Genomic DNA, 23,588 nt, shown 5'->3' on the forward strand with positions numbered 1-23,588 from the left:
TGCTGTTGAAGAAGGAGTTAAGGGTAGTAACCCTTCTCCATGGCTTGGAAGAGATGGAAGATGGTCAACTGGAAGGACATCTTCGCCTCAGGAAAATGGCTGTGGAAATGGAAATAGATATTGTAAAAAGGGTTTATTAATAAAATAAGTTATTTTGTTTGAATGTGTTGTTATTTTTATTTCGTTGATTGCAAGCCTAAAATATACACTGCACAAGAATGTATTAGTATTCCCCCTTAAAATGTGCTTATAATAGGCAGAGAGAGGAGTTTTTATCGAGCTTTAAACAAGTAAGATATCAACGGAAGGTCAGTTTAATATCCTTGCGAAGAATTCAGTTTAGGTCATGCTAAACTGTTAAGACAAGTTGCAATGGATAAACGAATTCTAATTTAATTCAATAAGTACTAAAATATTTCGAAAGTAAGAAAACTTAGACTCTGGGAGTGGTTTTGTGAAGATGTCTGCAGTTTTTTGCTTTGTTGATATGTGCTCCAGCCTGATATTCTTCTTGAGTGCATGATCTCGGATAAAATGATATGCTTTGTTCGTGAATGAAGAATGGGGTTGTAAGTAATTGCAATAGTGCTGGTGTTATCACAGAAGATTGGTGAATCCTGTTCTTCAATTCCATAGTCCCTCAACTGTTGTTGAATCCAGAGCAGTTGAGCACAGCAACTTCCTGCAACCAAGTACTCAGCTTCTGTTGTGGAGGTTGCAATGGATGTTTGTTTCTTGCTAAACCATGAGATCAATCAATCCCCAAGAAATTGACATGATCCACTAGTACTTTTTCTATCCAGCATAATCGGCATCTGAGTATCCAACTAGATTGAAGGAGTTGTGCTTAGCATACCATAGACCAACATTTTGCGTTCCCTTAAGATACCTTAGTATCCTTTTTCCAGCTATGAAGTGGGACTGCTTAGGAGTTGATTGAAATCTTGCACATAAACAAACTGCAAAAACAATGTCAGGTCTACTGGCTGTTAAATAAAGTAATGACCCTATTAGACCTCGATACATTGTGGCATCAACTGATATTTCCCCTTCGTCTTTGTCAAGTTTGACTGATGCACCCATGGGAGTTGTTGCAACTGTACAGTTTTCCATACCAAACTTTTTGATTAATTCTTTGGTGTACTTAGTTTGGCTTATGAATGTTCCATTTTCATTTGACGAACTTGCAATCCAAGAAAGAAATTCAGTTCTCCCACCATGCTCATCTCGAATTTTTCCTGCATTAACTTTGAAAATCTTGTGCACAGTTTGGGGTTATTTGACCCAAAGATAATGTCATCAACATATATTTGAACTAATAAAGTATGGTCATCTTTCGTGAATTTAAACAAGGTCTTATCAACTGTGCCTATTGCAAACTCGTGTTCAAGAAGAAATTTAGTTAAAGTATCATACCAAGCTCTAGGAGCCTGTTTCAATCCATAAAGATCTTTGTTTAAGTGATACACATAGTTTGGAAATTTATGACTTGCGAATCCTGGTGGTTGTTCAACAAAAACTTCTTCTTGGAGTTTTCCATTTAAGAAAGCACTTTTAACGTCCATTTGGTAAACTTTGAAATTTTTGAAGGAGGCATATGAAAGAAATATTCTTATGGCTTTCAGTCTAGCTACTGGTGCATAAGTTTCATCATAGTCAATTCCTTCTTCTTGCCTGTATCCTTGGGCTACTAATCTTGCTTTATTTCTTACCACAGTTCCTTCTTCATTAAGCTTGTTTCTAAAAACCCATCGAGTGCCAATGACTGATTGATCTTTAGGTCTTGGAACAAGATCCCAGACTTCATTTCTAGTAAACTGATTTAACTCTTCTTGCATGGCCTCTATCCAACAGCTATCAGCCAACGCATATTCGATTTTCTTGGGCTCTACTTGGGATATAAAGGCTGCATGAAGGAGTTCTTTAATCATTTGCCCTCTAGTCCTTAGTGGTGTCGTAGGATTACCTATTACTGAACTGAGTGGATGCTTTTAGGACCATTTAAATCTAGTATTAGGATGATATCCACTGATCACTTGTGTTTCTAAATCTTGATTAGTCATGTTGTCTTGATTGACTTCTGTTTCTTCAAAGTGAGGATGAAGATCTTGAGTTTCATGATGCTGCTCTTCAATATTCTCAACTGTGTGGGTTTGATGACCATCAATTGGTTGAGTAATGTTATGATCCTCAACTACTGAGTCCACTAGTTCTGGTTCAGGATATTGAAGTGTTCTTATAGGTGGTGAAACTTCGTCTTCACTTTCATTCTGACTGTCAATGTCTAGTTGTATTTCCTGAAACAGGTCTGAGAGTTGATGAGTATTAGTTGCAACATCATTAATGAGATCTTCGCCAAAGACAATGTGAACTGATTCTTCAACATTTAGAGTTCTCTTGTTGAAGACTCTATATGCTTTGCTGATTGAGGAATATCCTAGGAATATACCTTCATTTGACTTTGCATCAAATGCAGTCAGATGACTTTTACCATTGTTATGAATGTAGCACTTGCTCCCAAAGATTTTGAAGTAAGATACATTGGGTTGTCTGCCATTCCAGATCTCATATGGGGTTTTAAAAAATTTCTTGCATATAATTGATCTGTTCTGAGTATAGCAAGCAGTGTTCACAGCTTCAGCCCAAAATCTTTGAGAAACTTTGGAGTTAGCTAACATGGTTTTTGCAGCTTCTTTAAGAGTACGATTTCTCCTTTCTGCAACACCATTTTGTTGTGGTGTTCTAGCTGCTGAAAATTCATGTTTGATTCCATAATGTTCTAAAAAGGAAGATAAGGCTTGATTGACAAATTCGGTTCCTCTGTCACTTCTGATTATGTCAATTTTACTTGATTTTTCATTAAAAAATCTTTTAAAAATCTTGATCAGTTGAGAAGTGGTTTGATCTTTTGATTTTAAGAAAATGACCCAAGTAAATCGTGAGTAGTCATCAATGATGACAAGAGTATACCTCATTCCCCCTAGACTTGTTACTGGAATTGGACCAAATAAGTCCATGTGCAACAGTTCCAAACAACGGGAAGATGAGTTATAACCCTTGTTTTTAAAAGATGACCTAACTTGCTTCCTAAATTGACAAGCTGAACAAACTTTTTCTTTAGAGAAGTCAATTTTGGGCAGGCCTGTTATTATCTCGAGCTTACTCAGACCGGCGATGGTTTTGAAGTTAAGATGATTCAATCGCTTGTGCCAAATCCAGTTTTGCTTAGAATTGGAAGCTACAAGGCAAACTGATTTGCTAGACTGAATGTTCCATCAAACTTTATAAGTGTTTTCATATCGCTTTCCTGTCAAGATAATGTTACCAGAGGCATCTTTAATAATGCAATTTAGCTTTTGAAATTCAACAGAATGCCCGTAGTCACACATTTGACTAATGCTGAGTAAATTATATTTTAGAGTTTCAACCAATAGAACATCTTGAATGATAATGTTGCCGTGTATAATCTTACCCTTACCCACGGTCTTACCCTTGGAGTTGTCACCAAAGGTGATAGTAGGTCCATTGTATTTAACGAGTTCAGACAGTAGTTTATCATTTTCAGTCATGTGTCTTGAGCATCCACTGTCTAGGTACCATGATTCCTCTTTCTTTTCCTTCATACCTGCTTCCTGCATTCACAAGGTTGAATAACTTTTGGTACCCACATCTATTTGGATCCACGAGGGATTAATCCTTTAGGAACCCAAACCTGGAATACTTTGACCAGTTTACCAGTTTCTGTGTTCCTATAGGTATGTACTAAGTTAGATGTTCTAGATAGTGGAATGTGATGTGCTTGTGAAACTGTATGTTGTTTGCCTTTTTCAATATCCTTGATATTTTTATATCGCTTTTGAACTGGACGTTGATTATGGTATTGATTTCTATTCCCTCTCATGGGATTAGGTTGATATGCATTAGTCTGTTTAGGACTTTTAGCAATCTCTACCTTAGTTTCATGAGGGTTGAAGCCAACACCAAATCTTTTTCTGTTCATCTGCTCTATTTGTTGCCAAGTCATCAGAATAGGTTTTTCATTTTCATTTTCCCTAACTGCTCGTACAAAGTTTATGTATTTTCCTTTTCACATGTTCAGTTTGGGTAAAGTACTTGATTCACCAGTTTCCACTGTCTTACCAAATCCAAGACCAGTTTTGTCATGAAGTGGTCTTTGTGAATCATTCATTTTTGTCAACAGGCTCGAAGATTTATTCCAAGATCTTATTATTTCATCCATGTTATGTTTTTCCGTTGTAAGATTCTTGATATCGATCTTGAGCTGTTCATTCTCCGTTCGGAGCACAGCAATCTCTGTTTCAAGACAGTTTATCTCAACTGATTGTTCCCAGGAGAGTTCAGTTGAGTTGTCTTGCAGATCCTTTTGCTTGGCTCTGACTTCATTGAATGCTAAGGACAGTTGATGGTATTCATTTGCCATATCATGAAGAGCTTTGATTAGCTCTTCTCTAGTAAACTCCTCAGAGCTGAAATCAAATACCTGCTCACTAGTGGATGGAAGTTCATGATCATTTGCCATAAGACATTTGACTTTTTCTTCATCGTCACTTGAGCTAGAGGAGCCATTTGATTCCTCTGAATCACTATCTATTTCTGCCCACTTGGTTTTGTTGTCCTTTGAAACCAATGCTTCATGCTTCTGTCTTGATGTGTGTCTATCATTCCTTGAACTTTTTCTTTTGTCAAAGTTCTTAGGTTTGGGACAATCGGCAATGAAATGTCCTATTTTGCCACAGTTGAAACAGCTTCTTGGATCTTCAACTGAATATTTCTTTTGGAAATTTCTTCTGTGTGATCTTTCTTGGTTTCTTCCGATGAATTTTCCGAACTTCTTTACAAATAAGGACATGGCATCACTGCTCAGTTGTTCTGCTGTCTTTTCTGATTTGACTGGTGACTCAATTTTTACTGCGGTCAGGGCCTTGGTCAATTGAGAGGTAGACTGATCTTCCTCTCGAGTCTGCAACTCGAATTCATATGCTTTTAAATTTGCAAACAGGTCATGCAGCTCTAATTTGTTCAAGTCCTTTGATTCTCTCATGGCCATTGTCTTTACATCCCATTCTTTAGGAAGGCCTCGAATTACTTTGAGAATAACTTCCCTGTTGGGATATGTTTTTCCTAGACCATTAAGCTCAATAACAATGCTGCTTACTCTCTCATCAAATTCTGTCATTGATTCTCCTGGTTTCATCTTGATGTTGTCAAATTTTTGTGTGGAGACAGATATATAGTTTGTTTTCTTTTGTCTGTTCATTTCCTTCACAGAGTTGAACCAATTTTTCCCAAATCTCCTTTCCAGTTTTGCATGTCTTGATTTTGCTAAAGGTATTCTTGTCAAGTATTTTGTACAAGATATCTTTAGCAACATTATCAAGATTTGCCTTCTTTTTATCTTCAGTAGTCCATTCAATTCTAGGTTTCTCAATATACTGTGGACCACCTCCAGAAAGAGCTATAGCAGTATTGACCTTGGTGATTGCAAGAGGTCCATCTGTGATGACAAACCACATATCATCGTCTAGTGCTGATAGGTGTGCTTGCATTCGAATCTTCCAGTCGTCAAAATCCTCTTTTGAGAACATGGGGATTTTGCTGAAAGAGGTCATTTTGATTTAGTGTTTTGAAAATAAGATAATAACCGCTCTGATACCACTTGTTAGGATCGGTTGAAAATCTAGAGAAGGGGGAGGGGGTGAATATACTTTCAAGCAATTTATGAGAGTATTTTGAACTTGATCGGTTAATGAACAAGCTCGATGATTATCTTAGTGTCGAATACAGTTTGACAAACAAGATATGTGCGGAAAGATGTCAAACTGTAGATTTGAAAACACTGAGTAAATGTCAGTTTAAGGTATGTGGTGAGTGATGAACAAACTGAAAGTAACACACGTGGTTGTTTATGGATGTTCGAAGATTTCAATCACTCCTATGTCACCCCTTCTTCCACCTCGAAAGGATATCACTAGAAGACTTTGATTTATACAAGTAATTTGCACAAACCCAATCCAGTAATAAGCTTTTTGTGTTCTTGAAAAAATAGGACAGTTTCTGGAACGTACGCCACTTTGAGTTGTTGATCGAGATCCCTATTTATACTCTTTGGATTTTCAACGGTCATAAATTCGAATTGTCCTTCTGATAAGATTTTGAATTATTCCCGTTGGAATTGTCATTATCATCAATGAATTCTGGAGCCGACATTCCCTTAGGATCGCGGCACTACCTTCTGCAGAGATGTCAGAGTACGGATGATCTTATCCGAAAATAGCTCGGTAGTTAAACTGTTGTGGCCACCTGAAGTAGTGAGTTTTAGCAGGGGTAAACTGATGAATTCAGTTTAGCGAGGTAAACTGCTTTGTATCTCTGAAGCAAATAGTTTAGCGAAGTCAACTCAGTTTAGCGAGGTCAACTGCTTTGTATCCCTGAAGCAAATAGTTTAGCGAGGTCAACTCAGTTTAGCGAGGTCAACTGCTTTGTATCCCTGAAGCAAATATTTTAGCGAGGTCAACTCAGTTTAGCGAGGTTGTTGATGGTTTAGTTTTAGTGAAGCAGTTTTAGTAGCCTTCACTTTATCTGTGACGTCATCATTTTTTGAATATCAGTTTAGCCCTTTGTGTTGTTGCTCAATTAGTTTGGCTTTGTTTTGTAAATATCAAAACTAAATTTCTCAACAATGTGTTTAATAAATTAAATAGTACTATTATTATTTTGTATTTTAAATTTTATTTAATTATTTTGTTAAAAAAATAGATTAATTCGGATTAATCGAGTTGGGTTCAGGTTGAGAAAATTTTAATTCGATAATCCGAATCGAACCCACCCGACCCACCTGAATTGACACTCTCATATTATATGTATATATGACATGTTAAATGAGAAGCTCTCTTCAAGTATATATATATATAAAGGTGTCAAATTTAAGATCCAATTATAATTTGTACAAAAAAGAAATTCTAACAATCTATATCTATATATATTTTTATTCATGGGCCAATATAAACAAAAACACTTTTCTTTATTCCCTAAATTTCATATGTAGTAGTGTAAATTGGTTCAATATAAAAACTTATTATTTGCCTTATAGGCTTGTTCTGATGTTAATCAGGATGATTTATTTTTGGAGTTAATATTCTAGAAGTACTCATTATTGAAAGAAGCAAAACCGATAATTGATATAGTGAGTTACGAAAGAAATGGAGACATACGTTTTCCAAATGCTCATAATACTTATAAAATCATGATGATTATCTCGATTATATTAGAAAATGCAAAACATATGTAGTTTTCTAAAATTTAAAGCTAATAAAAAAATTTATCGAATCAACCACGTCATCGTACTGATTGAATTGATTAACTATGTAATCAATTGACTGACAAAAAAATTATTGAATAACTTGCATTACTATTTTATCTCTAAAATCGGTAGACATGTTTTCTAGTGATCATTTCGAACATATTTGATTTTATTATTCAATTATGATATAAATATTTTAAATATTGCATATTTTTAAAATTTTAATTGTGTTTAATTTATTGAGATACATAATTCCAAAATAATGGTTATGGAACTAAAAGATTGAATGCATGTTGCAATTTAATAGAGATGTATAGTTGTAATGATCGAACTAATTGATTTCACTATCTTTTTTCTATCGTGTTTCTCTCCTCTTTCATTTTTCCTCCTTTTCTCCACTAAATTTATAACATTTAATACATTTTAATGATTTAATAAGTAATAAAGTTTTGGTCCAAATATATGTTTGGAATCCCTTGTCAATTTTCTAAAGATTTCAAATCTCATCAAATCCTATTTGAATTTAAAATTTAATCCAATCTTATCAAACACCATTAATACCTAAATTCAAGTACATATGAGGAGATGATACCATCATCGTCCGAAGATTGAACAAAATACTGATCTACGGCCATGATGTTCCCAATCTTCAACATGATTTTTCGACCAAAATCGACCGGCGACAAAGCCGACATCCCCAACGATGTCATCCAAACCCACATCCTCAACAGACTCGACGGCGCCACTCTCGCCTACGCCACCTGCGCTTCCACCCAATTCCATGCCTTGTGCAGCGACGATCAACTATGGCGGAATATCTGCAACTCCACCTGGCCCTCCACCACCCGCCCCCGCGTCGTAAGAGCCATCTCCGCCTTCCCCTCCGCCCATCGATCATTCTACCTCGACGCATTCCCCTCCATGCACCACCAAATCCCCAAGACAACCCGTTTATCGGGCAAGTCGTCGGAATTAATCTCCGCCGTCGACATATACTACAAAGATCATGTGATATACTCACAGGTGTTGGCAACAGAAACCGCGGGAGATGGGTTTCTAGATAACCCTTTTATACTACGTCTTCTTGTCACGACGCCCCTGCGAATCCAGGGCAAAGGCAAGATTTCCATGTCTCTGGCAAAAGAACACCTGAGAGTAAGCTGGATCGCGATCGACCCCAACAACAAACGGGCTCTCAACGTGGCGAGTCAAAAGGCGGTCTCTTCGATTTGGCAGTGGGACGGTCGTAGCACCATACGACTACGTTACTCGAAAGTGGCAGCGGTATCCAGGGGGAATCTGGTTCAGTGGGCTGTGTTGGTGACCTGCAGCAGAAGGGAAGAGACGGGGGAAGTGGAGGTGGAGGAGGTGAAAATGCAGATGGATGACCGCATGGGGAAGCCTCTGAGTGGGTGGGAGGGTTTGCGGATTTTGCAGGCGGCCATGAAAGGGAGGAGGAGGAGAAGGGACTGGAGAATGGAGAAATGGCATTACAAAATCTTTTCGGACTCGAAGCTCTACAGAGATCAGATGAAGTCGGTGGATTACCGCATGGTTTTCCGTATTTGGTCCATAATGAGCCTTGGGGTGTGTGTGCTTTCAATTTTATTGTATTTAGTGCGGAAAAAGGTGTCATTGGAGCTTCTGCCATTGTCTATGGGGCAATTGTTTTGGTGTGTGCGTTGTTGGAAGCTGATGCGCTCATACAATAATCCTTTTTGTTTGATATCATCCTCTTCAACAGACTCATATGTTATATAAATTGGTACTTGTTGCTTAATTTGTGTTGAGAAGTGAAAACCTAATATGTTACAAAGTAGATTTAAAATTACAAAGTTATCCTACATGTTTTAAATTTTTTTTTTCACAAATTAATTGTGTGGATAATTTTTCAATTTCAATTGCAATTTATAATTCAATTTATTATAAACCTCATTTTACATGTAACTTTTTCTTTCAAATTTGCATTTACAAAATAAAAATAAAAATTTACATTGACGTGGCAGTCACATGGAAGCCATGTAAGTAGGTGCTCACTTGTTACGTTGTCCACCAAGTTGATTTTTTAAAAATACGATAATACGTACAATTTTTTAATCACTTAGAAGAATACAATCTCATCGATGAAATCATGAATTTTTTTTTTATATATAATTGTATTACATATTATTAGATAGTAGTTTAGAGCATGACACGTGTCTTTGTCATCTTTCCAAAAATAGTACAGCAGCGCGGGACTCTTTTAGATGATAGCTGAATATGGAAACGACGACTTTATTCACTTTGTCTTATATATCTTCAACAACTCAAATCAATCTTGAAAGTTTTTGAAATTGTTCTTATAGATTATTGATCTGGCCTGGAAGAATCAATTGTTTTATGTGAAACCAAGAACTAATGATTTATATATAAATCAACATATCATTGTATATTTTAGTCATGAAAAATAATTGATCAGGAAATGGTAAGATTAGATATAAATACTTTTTATATAACTATAAAAGTGTTAATCATGGATATTTTTTTAAAAAAAAGCAAGGAAAAGACAAAATTATTGCACCCTTGTAAAAATCAAAATGCACTACAATGATAGATACGTAAAACTTTAAATTTGAATTTATATATCCCCTCCCTTTACTATGAGACCTCGAAATTTCATGTGTCTGCGAGCTAAACCGACATCTGTTCAGTTTGGGCAAGTTCAATCCGCGTGATTGACTGAAATTAGTTTAGCTTGGGAAAGTTCAGTCCACGAGCTAGACTGACATCAGTTCAGTTTGGTTAAGTTTAGCCTTGCACGTTTAGTTCAGTTCAGCTTGGAAAGTAAGCTCAATTCAGCTTGCCAATGTGTAACGGACAACTGATAGTTTGGGATTTTGTAACAGCTGAATTAACTCAAAATCAAGGCAGATAAATTGCATTAATGGATGTGTAGCAGTCGGATTTGCGTCTATATAAGTAAAAAAAACAGCATAAGTCGAGTCCGAGCATTCTATTGAGCAAGAGTTCAGGTTCAACAAGTAGTTTCAAAGCAGTCGAACAACTTATGAAGCAGTGAGATCTGTCTTTCAATTTAAGGGATCAAATTTATTGTCATCTAGAAACGATTTGTATTTTTTTGAAAATAAAAAATCTCGATTAATAACTTATCTCACTAATCGAATTTATTGTTTTTTAGAAAATATTTTTCTTTTTTTGAAAGAAAAAAAATCTCGATTAATTGTTGTCTTATAGATGAATTAATATTATATCATAATAGATATAATCTTGAAATGAATCTAAAATATGTGGATAAATTTATCTTTATCTCACAATATAATCCTTAAATAAATTTTTTGTTTGTTTTTTAATATCACAGATCAAATTTATTTTCATCTAGCAACGATTTGTCTTTTTTTGAAAATCAAAAATTTTGATTAATAACTTATCTCATAATATTTTATGTTCATATATTTACAATACAAAGATTATTAAGTATTTTTATATATTTGTGCTTTGGGCGGGAAAAAATGTATTTTTCCTTTTTAGATTTCTACAAAAATATCGTGTACAAGGATATTTACTACAATAATATCATGAGATTTCTTATTTTATCGTGATATTTTTAAATTCACTGTATCGTGCGATTTTGATATGTTAAATTCTTGTATTGAATTTTTTTGTGTTGTAAGATTTGGTGTACAAATTTCGTTGTACCTGACAAAACAGCCAACATTAAGATAAAAAATTAAATTTTCTTTCATCATGATAAAAGATATTTTAAATTTTTTTAAAATTAAATTGTATTTTTATCTATAATTCTAAAAATTTTAGATCAAATAGTTTATAACTTATAATATCATCTTATTTTTTTAATATTAAATATTATCCATATCTACAATTTTAATTTTAATAATATATATTTTGTATTTTTAAATTTTATTATATCTTTACTATTTTTGAAAATATGTTTTGGGCGAAAAAATGCTTTTATTTCTATTTTCGGTGACTTTTTTTGTGTATAATATATTGTATTATTTATATATATATATTATAGATTTAAATTTATTTAAAACAAAAATACAATATATATATATATATATATAATAAATAATATCCATATTTAATTACACATGCAACTAGTTTAATTTTAAAAATCCTATCATCATCTTCAATTTAAAAGTTATAGAAACCATTTATCAATAACATATTACCGTCCTAAATATATTTTTAATCTTCAATTTTTTATTTGCGTATATGATAGTTAATTATTAATATATTAACCAAAGTAGAGTATGTGATCTTACTCTTAATTTATGTAAATTAAGTAATCAAATTAGAGATGTCAAAACGTGCTAGCGCAGCAATCCGACCTACAACTCGTCGCAACCACCTTTTTTAGGTGGCGGGGCCGGCCTACGTATTATTTAACGAGTTTTGGCGGGTCAACCTGCAACCCACCATTAGATGTTGCCAGGGAGTATTATTTAACGAGTTTTGGCGGGTCAACCTGCAACCCACCATTAGATGTTGCCAGGGGCGGCCCTGGCCCTGGGCAGCCAGGGCACGCGCCCAGGGCCCTACCCTTGTGTGGGGCTCCAAATTTTTTTAAAAAAAATTTATTATATATATTTATTTATATATAAATTTATATATCATGCTCTTACACAAAATTCATCCACATAAAAAAAAGATTTGAGTTTTTAATTTTGAGAGTTTCGATAATACTTTGCCATTTTGGGATTATTCTATGCTATACCTGGAGTACTTTTCCTCCATGATGTGGTCAAATATCAACCATTGGATCATCAAGACATATGTCAATTTCCATAAAAAAATATATGGGTCCCACGTGATCTAATGATATTGAAATAGAGGGAGAAACACTCCCGGTGTAGCATAGACTAACCCGTCATTTTGTTAGTTTGTGGCTGCGTGCGATACGTGAATTGACTATCAATAGTTTAAGAATTCAGAAAATAGAGAAATACAAAATTTACGAAAATACACAAACGCATTCAACAAAACGATCCAAGGTATGAATTACAAGACTCTTGATCAAATTTATTTTATTTTTGAATTTTGATATATTGTTTAATCTTATTTTGATTTAATGTTTTTGCTCACATTATTTTGGTTTAAGGTAACATGTTAATATTTTTTTGTAATTTCACATAGATTTTGAAAATTCGAGGATTACAGGTCTGAAGTAGACGGGGGAAGTAGACGTGAAGGAGGTGAAAATGCACATGGAGGACCACCTAGGGAAGCCTCTGAGTGGGAGGGAGGGTTTGCGGATTTTGCATGCGGCCATGCAAGGGCGGAGGAGGAGAAGTGACTGGAGAACGGAGAAATGGCATTACGAAATCTATTCCGACTCGACGCTCTACGGAAGTAAGATGAATTTGTTGGATAGCCTCATGTTTCCCCGTATTTGGTCCATAATCAGCCTTGGGATGTGTGTGCTCTCAATTTTCTTGTATTTAGTGCGGAAAAGGTATTCAGATTTGGAGGTAGCCATTGTCATGGGAGTTTCGGCCATTTTCGGGGCGGCAGTTGCTTTCATGTTTTCGTGGTTGGAAGCTGATGCGCTCATACAATAATAATCCTTTTGTTTGATATCGAATGAGAAAGGGTTACAAAATAAAGATTTCGTTGTGTACCTAATACTTTTTATTAGTTAGGAGTTAAATGGGTTGATTTCTGAAATTCCTCACAGAGTTTTCAAATTGGGGTCAAAATTCAGATTTGCATGTAAAAAAAAAAAAAGGAAAGAAAAAACGTGGCCGTCACATGGAAGCCATGTAACTAGGAGTGCTGATCACATGTTCGTTGCGGTAGAGTTCAACCTATCTTAAATTCAATATTTCATAATTTATCAAATCAACAATATCTCATTAATTATGCTCATGTGTAGAGATCTCTACATCATCATATATATATATAATTTGGATAATACTAATATTTGTTACCCACCAAATTTTGGGCAACATTGAATTATTATACTTGCTTTGTATTCTATTTGACCAGGTGGTTTGGAATTATGAGAGAATTGCATCAAATACTTTCGTCAAATTTTTGATATGCCCATACATCCATTTGTTCTTGTTTTATTTTTTTGGAAAAATTGTTTTTTAGTTATGTATATATGTTTGTCACTTTACGATTTTGGTCCTCTATATTTTTAGATTTCAGTTTTAATCCGCTGTCTTTATTTTTTTGGCAATTTTATTCTTTTTTCTGATGTGACGACGATGTGGCACAAATACAGTGTTGATGTGGAGCTGACGTGTATAGTGTCAGGCAAGTATTTCGAATAAAAAAGACTGAAATTGCCAAAAATCGAAATAGAAGACTGAAATCACAAAGTTACAAACATAAAAAATGAAAATTACAATTTTTCTTACTTTTTTAACACTCTCTCATAGACTTTACTTTTTGCCTCATAGATTTATCAAATGATAAAAAATTAAACCCTCAATTTTAACAAAATTCATTCTCATTAATTATTTTTAAAAAATACAATAATACATTTCTTTATTTTTTATCACTTAGAAGAATACAATCTCACCGATGAAATGAATTCTTTTTTTTATAATTGTATTACAAATTATTAGCTACATGGGAACAAATGTAAAAAATAAAAAAATTCAATGAAGAAATGAATATTGTGCAATCGCCGACTCACTAATGAATTTTTTTAGTTAATTTGTGATTAATAATTATATATAATATATAATTAATATATATAATTATCTTATCCAAAAAGTGTGTATTGCAAGAAAAAATTTTCATTCTAAAATAACATTTTGTCGAAGCATACCTCTTAGAAAATCTAAAAACATAATAGCAAAAAAAACAAAGAATTGATGTTTTATAAAAACAAATATTTTTTGCACTAAAAATATTAAATAGATTAAGGCACCGTTTGGTGTGAAGGATAACACATTGATTGATTAATCATCCTTGCTATGTCCAATGCTTGGCTCAAGTTATACCAAGGATTGTTGTCATGCACCATTGTCTAATCAAAGTATATTGATTTAAAATCCTTAGATTATTTATCCATCATCATACAATCCATGAACCAAACGGTGCCTAAGCTATTTATAAAAGTAAATATGAGGATGGAGTGTTTTTTTTTAAAGAAAAATGGTTTTTGTCCATTAATTTGTCCATTTTTTGCTTTTGGTACATCAACTTTTCAAATTTTGGTATTAGTACATTAACTTTTAATTTTCGGTTATTTTAATATAATTTTTGACGTGACAGCTTGACGTGTCAGCATTTTCCAGTATCACATCATCATTCTCCGATGTCACGTTAACAATTTGACAAAAATAACTAAAAACCAGTGTTTTCGGAATCGAATCGGACCGGACCGAACCAGCCGGTTCGGCCCCAAAAACCGGAAAATCGGTCCAACCGGTCAGATTCGGTCAAAACTGGTCAAGAACCGGTTGGACCGACCAAGAACCGGAAAATCGGTTCAACCGGTTTTTTGAATTTTTTATTTTTTTTTGAAAATTTTAATTTTTTTTATTTTTAAACCTTAGATTTAATATTTTTATATATAAATACATTATTATTTGAAACTTCTACTTCATTTTAAAAAAATATTTTAATAATTATTGGTTTTTTAAAAAATAAATAATTTATTATTTAAATAATTTATAACTATAATTGATATTTTAAATATATTTACATATTTATTTAGCTTTCAAACTATGTTAAATATATATTTTATGTCTATTTATATAATTTTTGAGTTTTTAAAATTTCAAAATATATTATTTATTATATTAATTTATATAAACGGTTTTCCGGTTCGACCGTCCGGTTAAAACGGTTCGACCGGTTGGACCATTTTTTTAAGTAAACCGGTTCGATCACCGGTCTGGTTATGAAAACACTGCTAAAAACTAAAAGTTAATGGATCAAAACCAAACTTTGAAAAAGTTAATAGACCAAAAAAACTATTTTTCAAAATTTTGAATGTGAATTTTATGGGCATAGATCCTCTACAGTGGCTTAGTCACAACACTGTGTGTCGTGGCTTGAAAATGGTATCGTTTTGGTAAGTGTTGTGATTAGGCCACCATCAAATGGATGATTGAAACATTTTTTTAGTTTTAATAATGATCATGCTACATATTCGGATCCGTATCCTTTGCTGTGGAGAGACAAACAACACAAAAAAATATTATGCATTCAATAGTCTTCTGTAATTCATATCACAGGATTAAATAATTAATTAATTACACACATGAAATATTGAAATCATGTCTATTTTAATGTACAATATCATGTGATGTTTCTCTCTCCACAGCAGAAAATCTTTTTCCTACATATTCGTATTTAAAAATATTTTAATTATTTTTTGTTTAGATTTAATTTTTTAAGTTAAGATATATAATTGAATTATTTAAAAAACATTTTTAGTGTTTTATATATAAAAATTTTAAATTATACGTTTGGACATAATTTTTATAAAATTAACATTTTAAAAAAATGTTAGAATTGAAAAAACATATTAATTTTTAATTGTAAACATTTTTATAGAATAGTTCTATACACATACTCATTCTTAAAATAAGTTTACAATATTTTATAAAATAAAATAAATTTTTTTATAAAAAATATTTTATATGTATTTGTCACAACCGAGTCTTAATTTTTATGTATGGACCGTTTTTAATAGTAATATACTTTGCATGAATTAATTTATTATTTAAAAATAATATATAACTAGTATGTCTATTGACTTTGTTGTAATAAGATAATTTAGTAAACACGTAAATAAAATTAGATAGGTGAACAATAAAAAAAATTCGAATCTTGTATATTGGAGGTTCTTATTAAAAAGAAAAAGAATGAAACACAAAATGAGAAGCATTTAAAAGAACGAAAAAAAAAAATTAAAACAAAAGTGAATGAGGGATAAAATGACAATTGTATAATTTATTTTCAAATTTAAAAATATTTTATTAAAATAAATTTAGGCTTTTAAATTAATTGTAATTTTCATATAGTCGTTATAAAATAATTTTGGTAATTATTTTTTGAATGAAAAATAAATTAAGAGTAATAAAATATTAGTGGGGTCCACAAATGTTTGGTTTGTAGGATATTTAATTGTGAAAAGTGAGATATTTGAGATGTGGGATATTTGAAAGATGACGTGAATAGATGGACCCACAAATGTTTGGAAGTAATGTTTCCACTACCGTGGGTGCCCTAATATGTTGGACTTGTTCTGCAAAGTCTTAATATTTCACAATATTTAATGTCTACTGTTCTGCTACTACTCCAGTCAATCTTTTCTTTTGCTCTTCTTTCTTGAGTAGTTAGCGATTTCCTCTTTACTTAGTAGTAATTCCCTTTAATGGATGATGTCTCACTGGTTCATTAGTGAGAACTAAGCGTTTTGTGGGGTCTTGAGCTTATCAACTCTCAGAGCATTTGACTTGTGAGACCTCGGTTCTAATCATCTAACGATAATATAAAGTAATTCAACATCAACTCAAATTCACAAGTTTCGAAAATCATAAGAAAAATTATATCAAATCCGATCGTCGATAAATCTCCGAACCGTCTTAGATATACTATCACAGCAACCTCAAGAACATCCTCTCCGAATATCAATCAATTCTAAAGACATCCAAAAATTCAAACCTCATAGAAATAAGAGAAACTTACTTCCAAACGGAGCACTCGACGCTGTGATCGCAGATATCTTCTCGAGATTGAATTCCAACGGACGGATCGAGCTAAAATCGAAATCACAAAAGCTTGGGGAAGCTTTTGTCGCTTCAATGGAGGGAGAGGCGGTTGGAAGGGATGAGGGGAAAGATAAGGAGACTAGTCAAAGCCTCCAATAATATAACAAATCCACACTTTGCGTTTTAGTCCCCAAAATTTCCAAAAATTTCAAAATAGTCCCTGATCAATAAAAAGTTGGCTTTTCAATTCTGAAATCACTGATTATCTCAAATAAGTTCAATTAAGATAAAAACGGGGCTTTACATGACTGATATTCTTTTTTCATGCTTCTGTTCTGATATCATATTTTCGCTAAGTTACTGCTTATGCTGATTCAGTTATTCCCTAGATGTCTTTCAAATTGGGTCAAAATTATCCTTAGTTTGAATTGATTTTCTGCTTCTGATTGTGCTGCAGATAGGCTTCTGCTGATCTCATCTGTTATTTTTTTTTCTTCTTGATCTTATCAACTCTCATAGCAGTCTATTGATATTTTTTGTCATGCTTTTGTTCTACTAATTAATATGCACGTTAAGTTACTGTTTCTGCTGAAGTTCAGTTATGCCATAAAAGACTTTCAAATTGGCTCGAAATTCTCTTTAGTTTGAATTGATTTTCTACTCGTAATTGTGCTACAGATATGCTTCTGCTGATCTCATCTGCTATTATTTTTTGGCTGATAGGATTGAACTTGTATTAAACGGCTCTACTGAATGTGTTTGTGTGTTTGACAAAAAATAACAAACACATCAGTTCGTTTCTGGATGTTCAGACATTCAACTTTTTCTACGTCATCCCTTCTTCTGTTTTCAGAAGGTATCACTAGAAAACTTTGACTTAACAGCCCACCTCAGCTAGTACTTACCATATTGCCTACAGCTGAAACTCTTAGTCGCTCTATTGGTTTCAGCCCTCAACTGAAATCAAGTTATAAAGGTTTGAAACACCTCAACTATATGAATACAATGTTTATAATTCAACACTTAACATAATATGATCTTAAAAGATCTGATCTACTTGAAGTGTATGTTGTGTTCTTCGGTTCTTGATGTGATCTACAATTTAAGCTTAGATTTGACCGTAGCCATGGTTGCAACTTGCCCAGCTCCGCACAGCAACCACCGCCGCCCCTTTATTCTCCAAGAAAATCCTAGCATTACTTATAGGCAAGATTATGACTATTAGACTGCCCATTGATTGCCCTTAATTAATTGCCATTATTCTGCTTTAATTCGTCAGTTACAACTTTTGAAGCAACTGGAGTTCAGTCTAGCGGTAGGACTATTCTTGGTCAACTGATCCACTCAGTTCACCTCGTTTCAGTTTACTTCAAATTCAGTTTCAGTCTGCCTCAAATTTCAATTTACTATCAATGCAAATTTTCAGTCTACCTCCAAACAGTTTACCTCAAGCTTAGTCTACTGAAATTTCGGATTCTCACGATCTTGACGGTTGGAAAGCCCCAAACCCAATCCTAAGTCCAACCCATCATAAATTGTGGTACTGAAACCTTATTTTACCATGTGATCCTTTCTAGCTTGTCTCATCGCCATGCATCGGGCCGCCATCAAGTGTGATCGGGACCCGGTGGCCCGTCATATTGACGGCTGGAAGCCCCAAACCCAATCATAAGTCCAACCATCATAAATTGTGGGTAGGACGGGCACTTATAAAAAATATAAAAAAAAATTCAAAAATAAATATATGAAAAAAAATTAAAAAAATATTCATAAACAGTTATAAATGATATACATATTTAAAAATTCATTAGCCACACATAAATCATTATAAATAATATAAACTTTCAAAATTAATCAATAATACACACATTATTATAAATAATATAAATATTTTCTGATCAATCACATATAAATTATTTCAAATAATATAAAGGAAAAATTATATTTTTGGTCATGTATATTTGTCACTTTGCGATTTCGGTCTTTTATATTTTTAGATTTCAGTTTTAGTCAGCTAACTTTTTTTTTTTTGGCAATTTTTGTCCTTTTTCGATGTAGCACCAATGCAATGTTGATGTGAAGCTGACGAGTATACATATATAGTGTAAGATAAGCATTTTTAAATAAAAATGACTGAAATTAAACTACCAAAAATCAAAACAATCAGAACAGAAATTGAGATATAAAAACATAAAAGACAGAAATTACAAAATGATAAACATACAAAACCAAAATTACATTTTTTCGAATATATATTATTCAAAACTTATCAACTATACATAAACTATTTATAAATACTCGATACAATATAATTTTTTTAAAAAAATTTAAACAGGGCCCAAATAATTCATTCCATTTCGTCTTGACGAGCTATCAAAACACATAATCCAACCCATTCTCTTTTTTTTTTTTTTTGGAGTGGATTGATCCGAAATACGAAATTCAAATTGACGGTCTACATATAAGCAGAATTCTCGTAGAAGACCAAATAAAAAATGAAGATTCGGCCCTTTATAATTAATGAAAGTTTTGTGTTTTTGTTTCATTAAATTTTCAAAATTTTGTATTAGTATACTATATTAATTTTTGGCTATTTTAGTCCAATTATTGATGTGACAGCTTAGCATACCAGTATTTTTCAATGTCATGTCATTATTTTTCAGTTTCGCGTCAGTATTTTTCATAGTTACATCGGCAATTGGACTAAAATAATCGAAAATTAAAAGTTAGTATACCAACAAACCAAACTTTGAAAGAATTAACGCACCAAAATTAAAAATATATATAAGAGGATGTTTGGCAAAACTTATTAAAAAGAGCTTATATGCTCATAGAGCTTAAAAGCTGTTTTACGAGCTTATAAGTTGTTAGAACTTATTTTAAAAATAAGTTGTTAAAGTGTTTGAGTAAACTTATTTTAAACAACTTAAAGAAGTTGATATGTTTGGTATTATAATATTTTTTTATTGTTAAAATTACCAAAAAAAGATATAATTCTATGAAAATAATATTTCAAGTTATACATATACAAAAATAGTTTTAGAATAAACCTATATTAAAAAATAAAATTATTTTAATATTTTACTTTAGAAAAATTTATGTGATTTGTAATTTTTTTAAAAAATAATATTTAATATTTAATGGGTGGAGAATATGATGGAGATTTATGAAAATATTCAAGGAGATTTTAGAAAGATAAAATGTTAAAATAAGATCTTTTTGAAAAAAATACACCCCCATTACTTTTTTAAAAATAGCTTATAAGATGTCAAACAACTTATTTTGACAGTTTATAAGCTGTTTTTAAAATATTTTACCAAACAAATTTGTGGAACTTATAAGCTGTTTTGGAGAGCTTATAAGCTTAGCCAAACACTCACTAAAATAGACCCAAAAAAATACTATTTTTCCTTTTTCTAATGTGCACAAAAGATTGAATATTATTACTGTTGTTATAAATATTGGACTTGCTAATCTAAAAAAACCTATGAATTAGGTTTAGAGTTGTCAAAGTGGGTTGTATCCATAGAGTTGTTCCGCTATATAAGCGGGTTGGGTTGAAAAATTTCCAACCCACCTAAATGGTGGGTCGGCCCACCTCGCCAAGCGGTGAGTTTTGGTGGGTTGCGGGCCAACCCCGTCACATATAACTAAAAATTTACGGGTCGGCCAGTCCCGCACTGTCAAATAGGCTGGTTGAGTTGATAATTTTCCAATCCTAAAAAATGGTGGGTCGGCCTACCCCATCCCGGTAACTGGCTGGTTTTGGTAGGTTGCGGGTTGATCCGCCCCACCGGCCCGTTTCGACAGCTCTAATTAGGTTCTCTTTATTATCTGATAAAATTCATTTTCATATTTTAATTTTAAAAATTATAGAATCATCTTCAATTTAAAAGTTATAGAAATTGCTTATCAACTTTTTATAGTCCTATATATTTATAAATCTTTAATTTTTTATTTACATATATTATATAGTTATCTTTCCATCTTATAATAGTAGGATAACTAATTTTCAATTAATTGGTAAAACTTGAGATGAAATTACGAATATATGTCAACTTAATTCCCAACAAAACAATAATTATTAAACAAATTAGTCATTTTATATGTTCACCTCTTTTTGTAGCCATATATTTATCTTATTTACCAAAATGACATTTTTTTATTTTTATATATATTTTTTAGAAATTCTAGATTAGATAATTATCACTCTTAAAACTTTTGAATATCTAATTCGAGTTTTAAAAATAACATGAAAATTAAATAGTTAACATAAAAAAAATTATGTATATACACACATCGCGTACAAGTAACGCCAGTAGCTATATAAACCAAAGTAAATTATATGATCTTACTCTCATCTAAATCACGTAATCTAGTACATTTTAATGATTTAATTTAATTAATAATTTTTTTCTCCAAATATATGTTTATTTCAAAAAAAAAATTAGAGGTATAAATATTTTTATATCTATTACTATTTAATAAAGTGAGAGGAGATTATAGTAACTGTTTTGGTATTTTTAAGTGGATTTCAAAAATTAGCCTTCACTTAATAAAATAATTTTTAATTAAAAAATCAAATCGGTTGATTTTCAGATTTTAAAAAGTAACTCCCACCATGTATTTAAGTGCTTTAGGATATTTTTTTAATTTTAAAAAATAAATAATAATAATAATAATAATAACTACTATAACATATATTTTATCTTCTATAGCTTAATAATACGAGTAACACTTTTGTGAGACGATCTCATCCGTGGGTCGGGTCAATCCTATCCATATTTATATTAATAAATAATACTTTTGACATAAATTGTAATATTTTTTAATGGATAACTCATATAAGAGATCCGTCTATTAAAATGACCATTGAGACCGTCTCATATAAGTTTTTGTCTAATAATAATGCATATATTAACAAACACACGCATTGCGTGTGTAAACTATAAAGAATCCCTTTGCGATTTTGTAAAGATTTTAAATCTCATAAAATCCTACTTGAATTGAAAAGTTCTTATCAAAAACACCAATACCTAATTTAAATACGAGGAGATGATACCATCAGCCACCAAATCGTATTCAACAAAATAATATTGATCCAAAGCCATTTTCCCAATCATCAACATGATTTTTCGGCCAAAATCGACGGCCGGCAGTAAACCCGAAATCCCCCACGATATCTTCCAAACCCACATCATCCACAGACTCGACGGCGCCACTCTCGCCTCCGCCAGCTGCACTTCCACTCAATTCCATGCCTTGTGCAGCGAAGATCAACTATGGAGGAATATCTGCAACTCCACCTGGCCATCCACCACCCACCCCCGCGTCGTAAGCGCCATCTCCGCCTTCCCCTCCGCCCATCGGTCCTTGTACCTCGACGCCTTCCCCTCCATGCACCACCAACTCCCCGAGACAACAACCCTTTTATCGGGCACGTCGGAATTAATCTCGGCGGTGGACATCTACTACAAAGATGAGGTGATATACTCCAAGGTTTTGGCAACAGAAACAGCGGGAGATTGGTTTCTAGACCACCAGTTAATCCTAAATCTTCTGACTGTCCCGACGCCACTGCAAATCCACGGCAACGGCAAAACTTGTGTGTCCCTGGCAAAAAAACACCTGAGAGTAAGCTGGATCGTGATCGACCCCAACAACAAACGGGCACTCAACGTGGCGAGTCAAAAGGCGGTGCGCTGTTGGATTGAGCAGTGGAACGGTCGTAGCACCATACGACTACGTTACTCGAAAGTGGCAGCGGTATCCAGGGGGAATCTGGTTCAGTGGGCTGTGTTGGTGACCTGCAGCAGAAGGGAAGAGACGGAGGAAGTAGACGTGAAGGAGGTGCAAATGTACATGGTGAGCCGCGTAGGGAACATTCTGAGTGGGAGGGAGGGTTTACGGATTTTGCAGGCGGCCATGGAAGGGAGGAGGAGGACAAGTGACTGGAGAATGGAGAAAAGCCATTACAATATATTTTCCGACGAGAAGATCTACGAGGGGAAGATGGATTTGGTGGAAAAGCGTGTGGCGTACAATATATTTGGCATAATGTACCCCATTATATGGTGGGCGGGAATCAGTTTCGTGCATTTACGGAGGACAGGTGGATGGAAAGAGCCTTCATGTTTGTTGCCATTCATTTTGATCGAAGCTTTTATCATTTTAGGGGTAGCACTTCTTTACAAGTGTGTGTCGGCTATCCAGGCTGATGCCCTCATACAATAAATAATCTTTGCTCATTAGCGGGTGGGTTTTTTTTTTTTGGTGTGGGAACCTGCAGCATAGTCTGCAAACTACGATAGTCTGGTAAACCAACAACACTAGGCAAGCCTGATAGGCTAGTTCAAGAGGTGTTGGTAGGGAGAATCGAACTCCTGACCTCAAACCAATAGTTCACATACTCCACCAACTTGAACACCGCGGGATTATATGTATTTTTGAAACCAAATAAAGTGGATGGGTATTTTTGTAGTTGCATGTGTAATGCGTAATATTTGAACGAGAATAATCTAATTTGTTTCATTTCAATCTTTCTTTTTTCACTTTGATCAACATAT

The 23,588-nt window shown here is 33.2% G+C and overlaps 3 protein-coding genes across 3 annotated transcripts; 2 read left to right on the forward strand and 1 right to left on the reverse strand.

Moving 5' to 3' along the window:
* Positions 1-1,991: 1,991 nt before the first annotated feature.
* On the reverse strand, positions 1,992-5,630 carry LOC140879040 (uncharacterized). Its single transcript, XM_073282673.1, has 7 exons — positions 5,374-5,630; positions 4,114-5,270; positions 3,713-4,005; positions 3,483-3,632; positions 3,243-3,307; positions 2,971-3,087; positions 1,992-2,550 (listed from the first exon to the last, which is right to left on the reverse strand). The coding sequence occupies exons 1-7, from the start codon at positions 5,628-5,630 to the stop codon at positions 1,992-1,994; spliced, it is 2,598 nt and encodes an 865-aa protein (XP_073138774.1).
* Positions 5,631-7,938: 2,308 nt separating this feature from the next.
* LOC140879041 (F-box protein At3g44326-like) lies at positions 7,939-12,638 on the forward strand. The gene is made up of 2 exons (XM_073282674.1): positions 7,939-8,994; positions 12,503-12,638. The coding sequence occupies exons 1-2, from the start codon at positions 7,955-7,957 to the stop codon at positions 12,636-12,638; spliced, it is 1,176 nt and encodes a 391-aa protein (XP_073138775.1). The 5' UTR covers positions 7,939-7,954.
* A 9,511-nt stretch (positions 12,639-22,149) lies between these two features.
* On the forward strand, positions 22,150-23,256 carry LOC140879042 (F-box protein At2g27310-like). Its single transcript, XM_073282675.1, has one exon. It carries the CDS (start codon positions 22,150-22,152, stop codon positions 23,254-23,256), a length of 1,107 nt encoding a protein of 368 aa, XP_073138776.1.
* Positions 23,257-23,588: the final 332 nt, after the last annotated feature.

Source organism: Henckelia pumila, chromosome 2, assembly GCF_033568475.1.
Source record: "Henckelia pumila isolate YLH828 chromosome 2, ASM3356847v2, whole genome shotgun sequence".
Taxonomy (NCBI): domain Eukaryota; kingdom Viridiplantae; phylum Streptophyta; class Magnoliopsida; order Lamiales; family Gesneriaceae; genus Henckelia; species Henckelia pumila.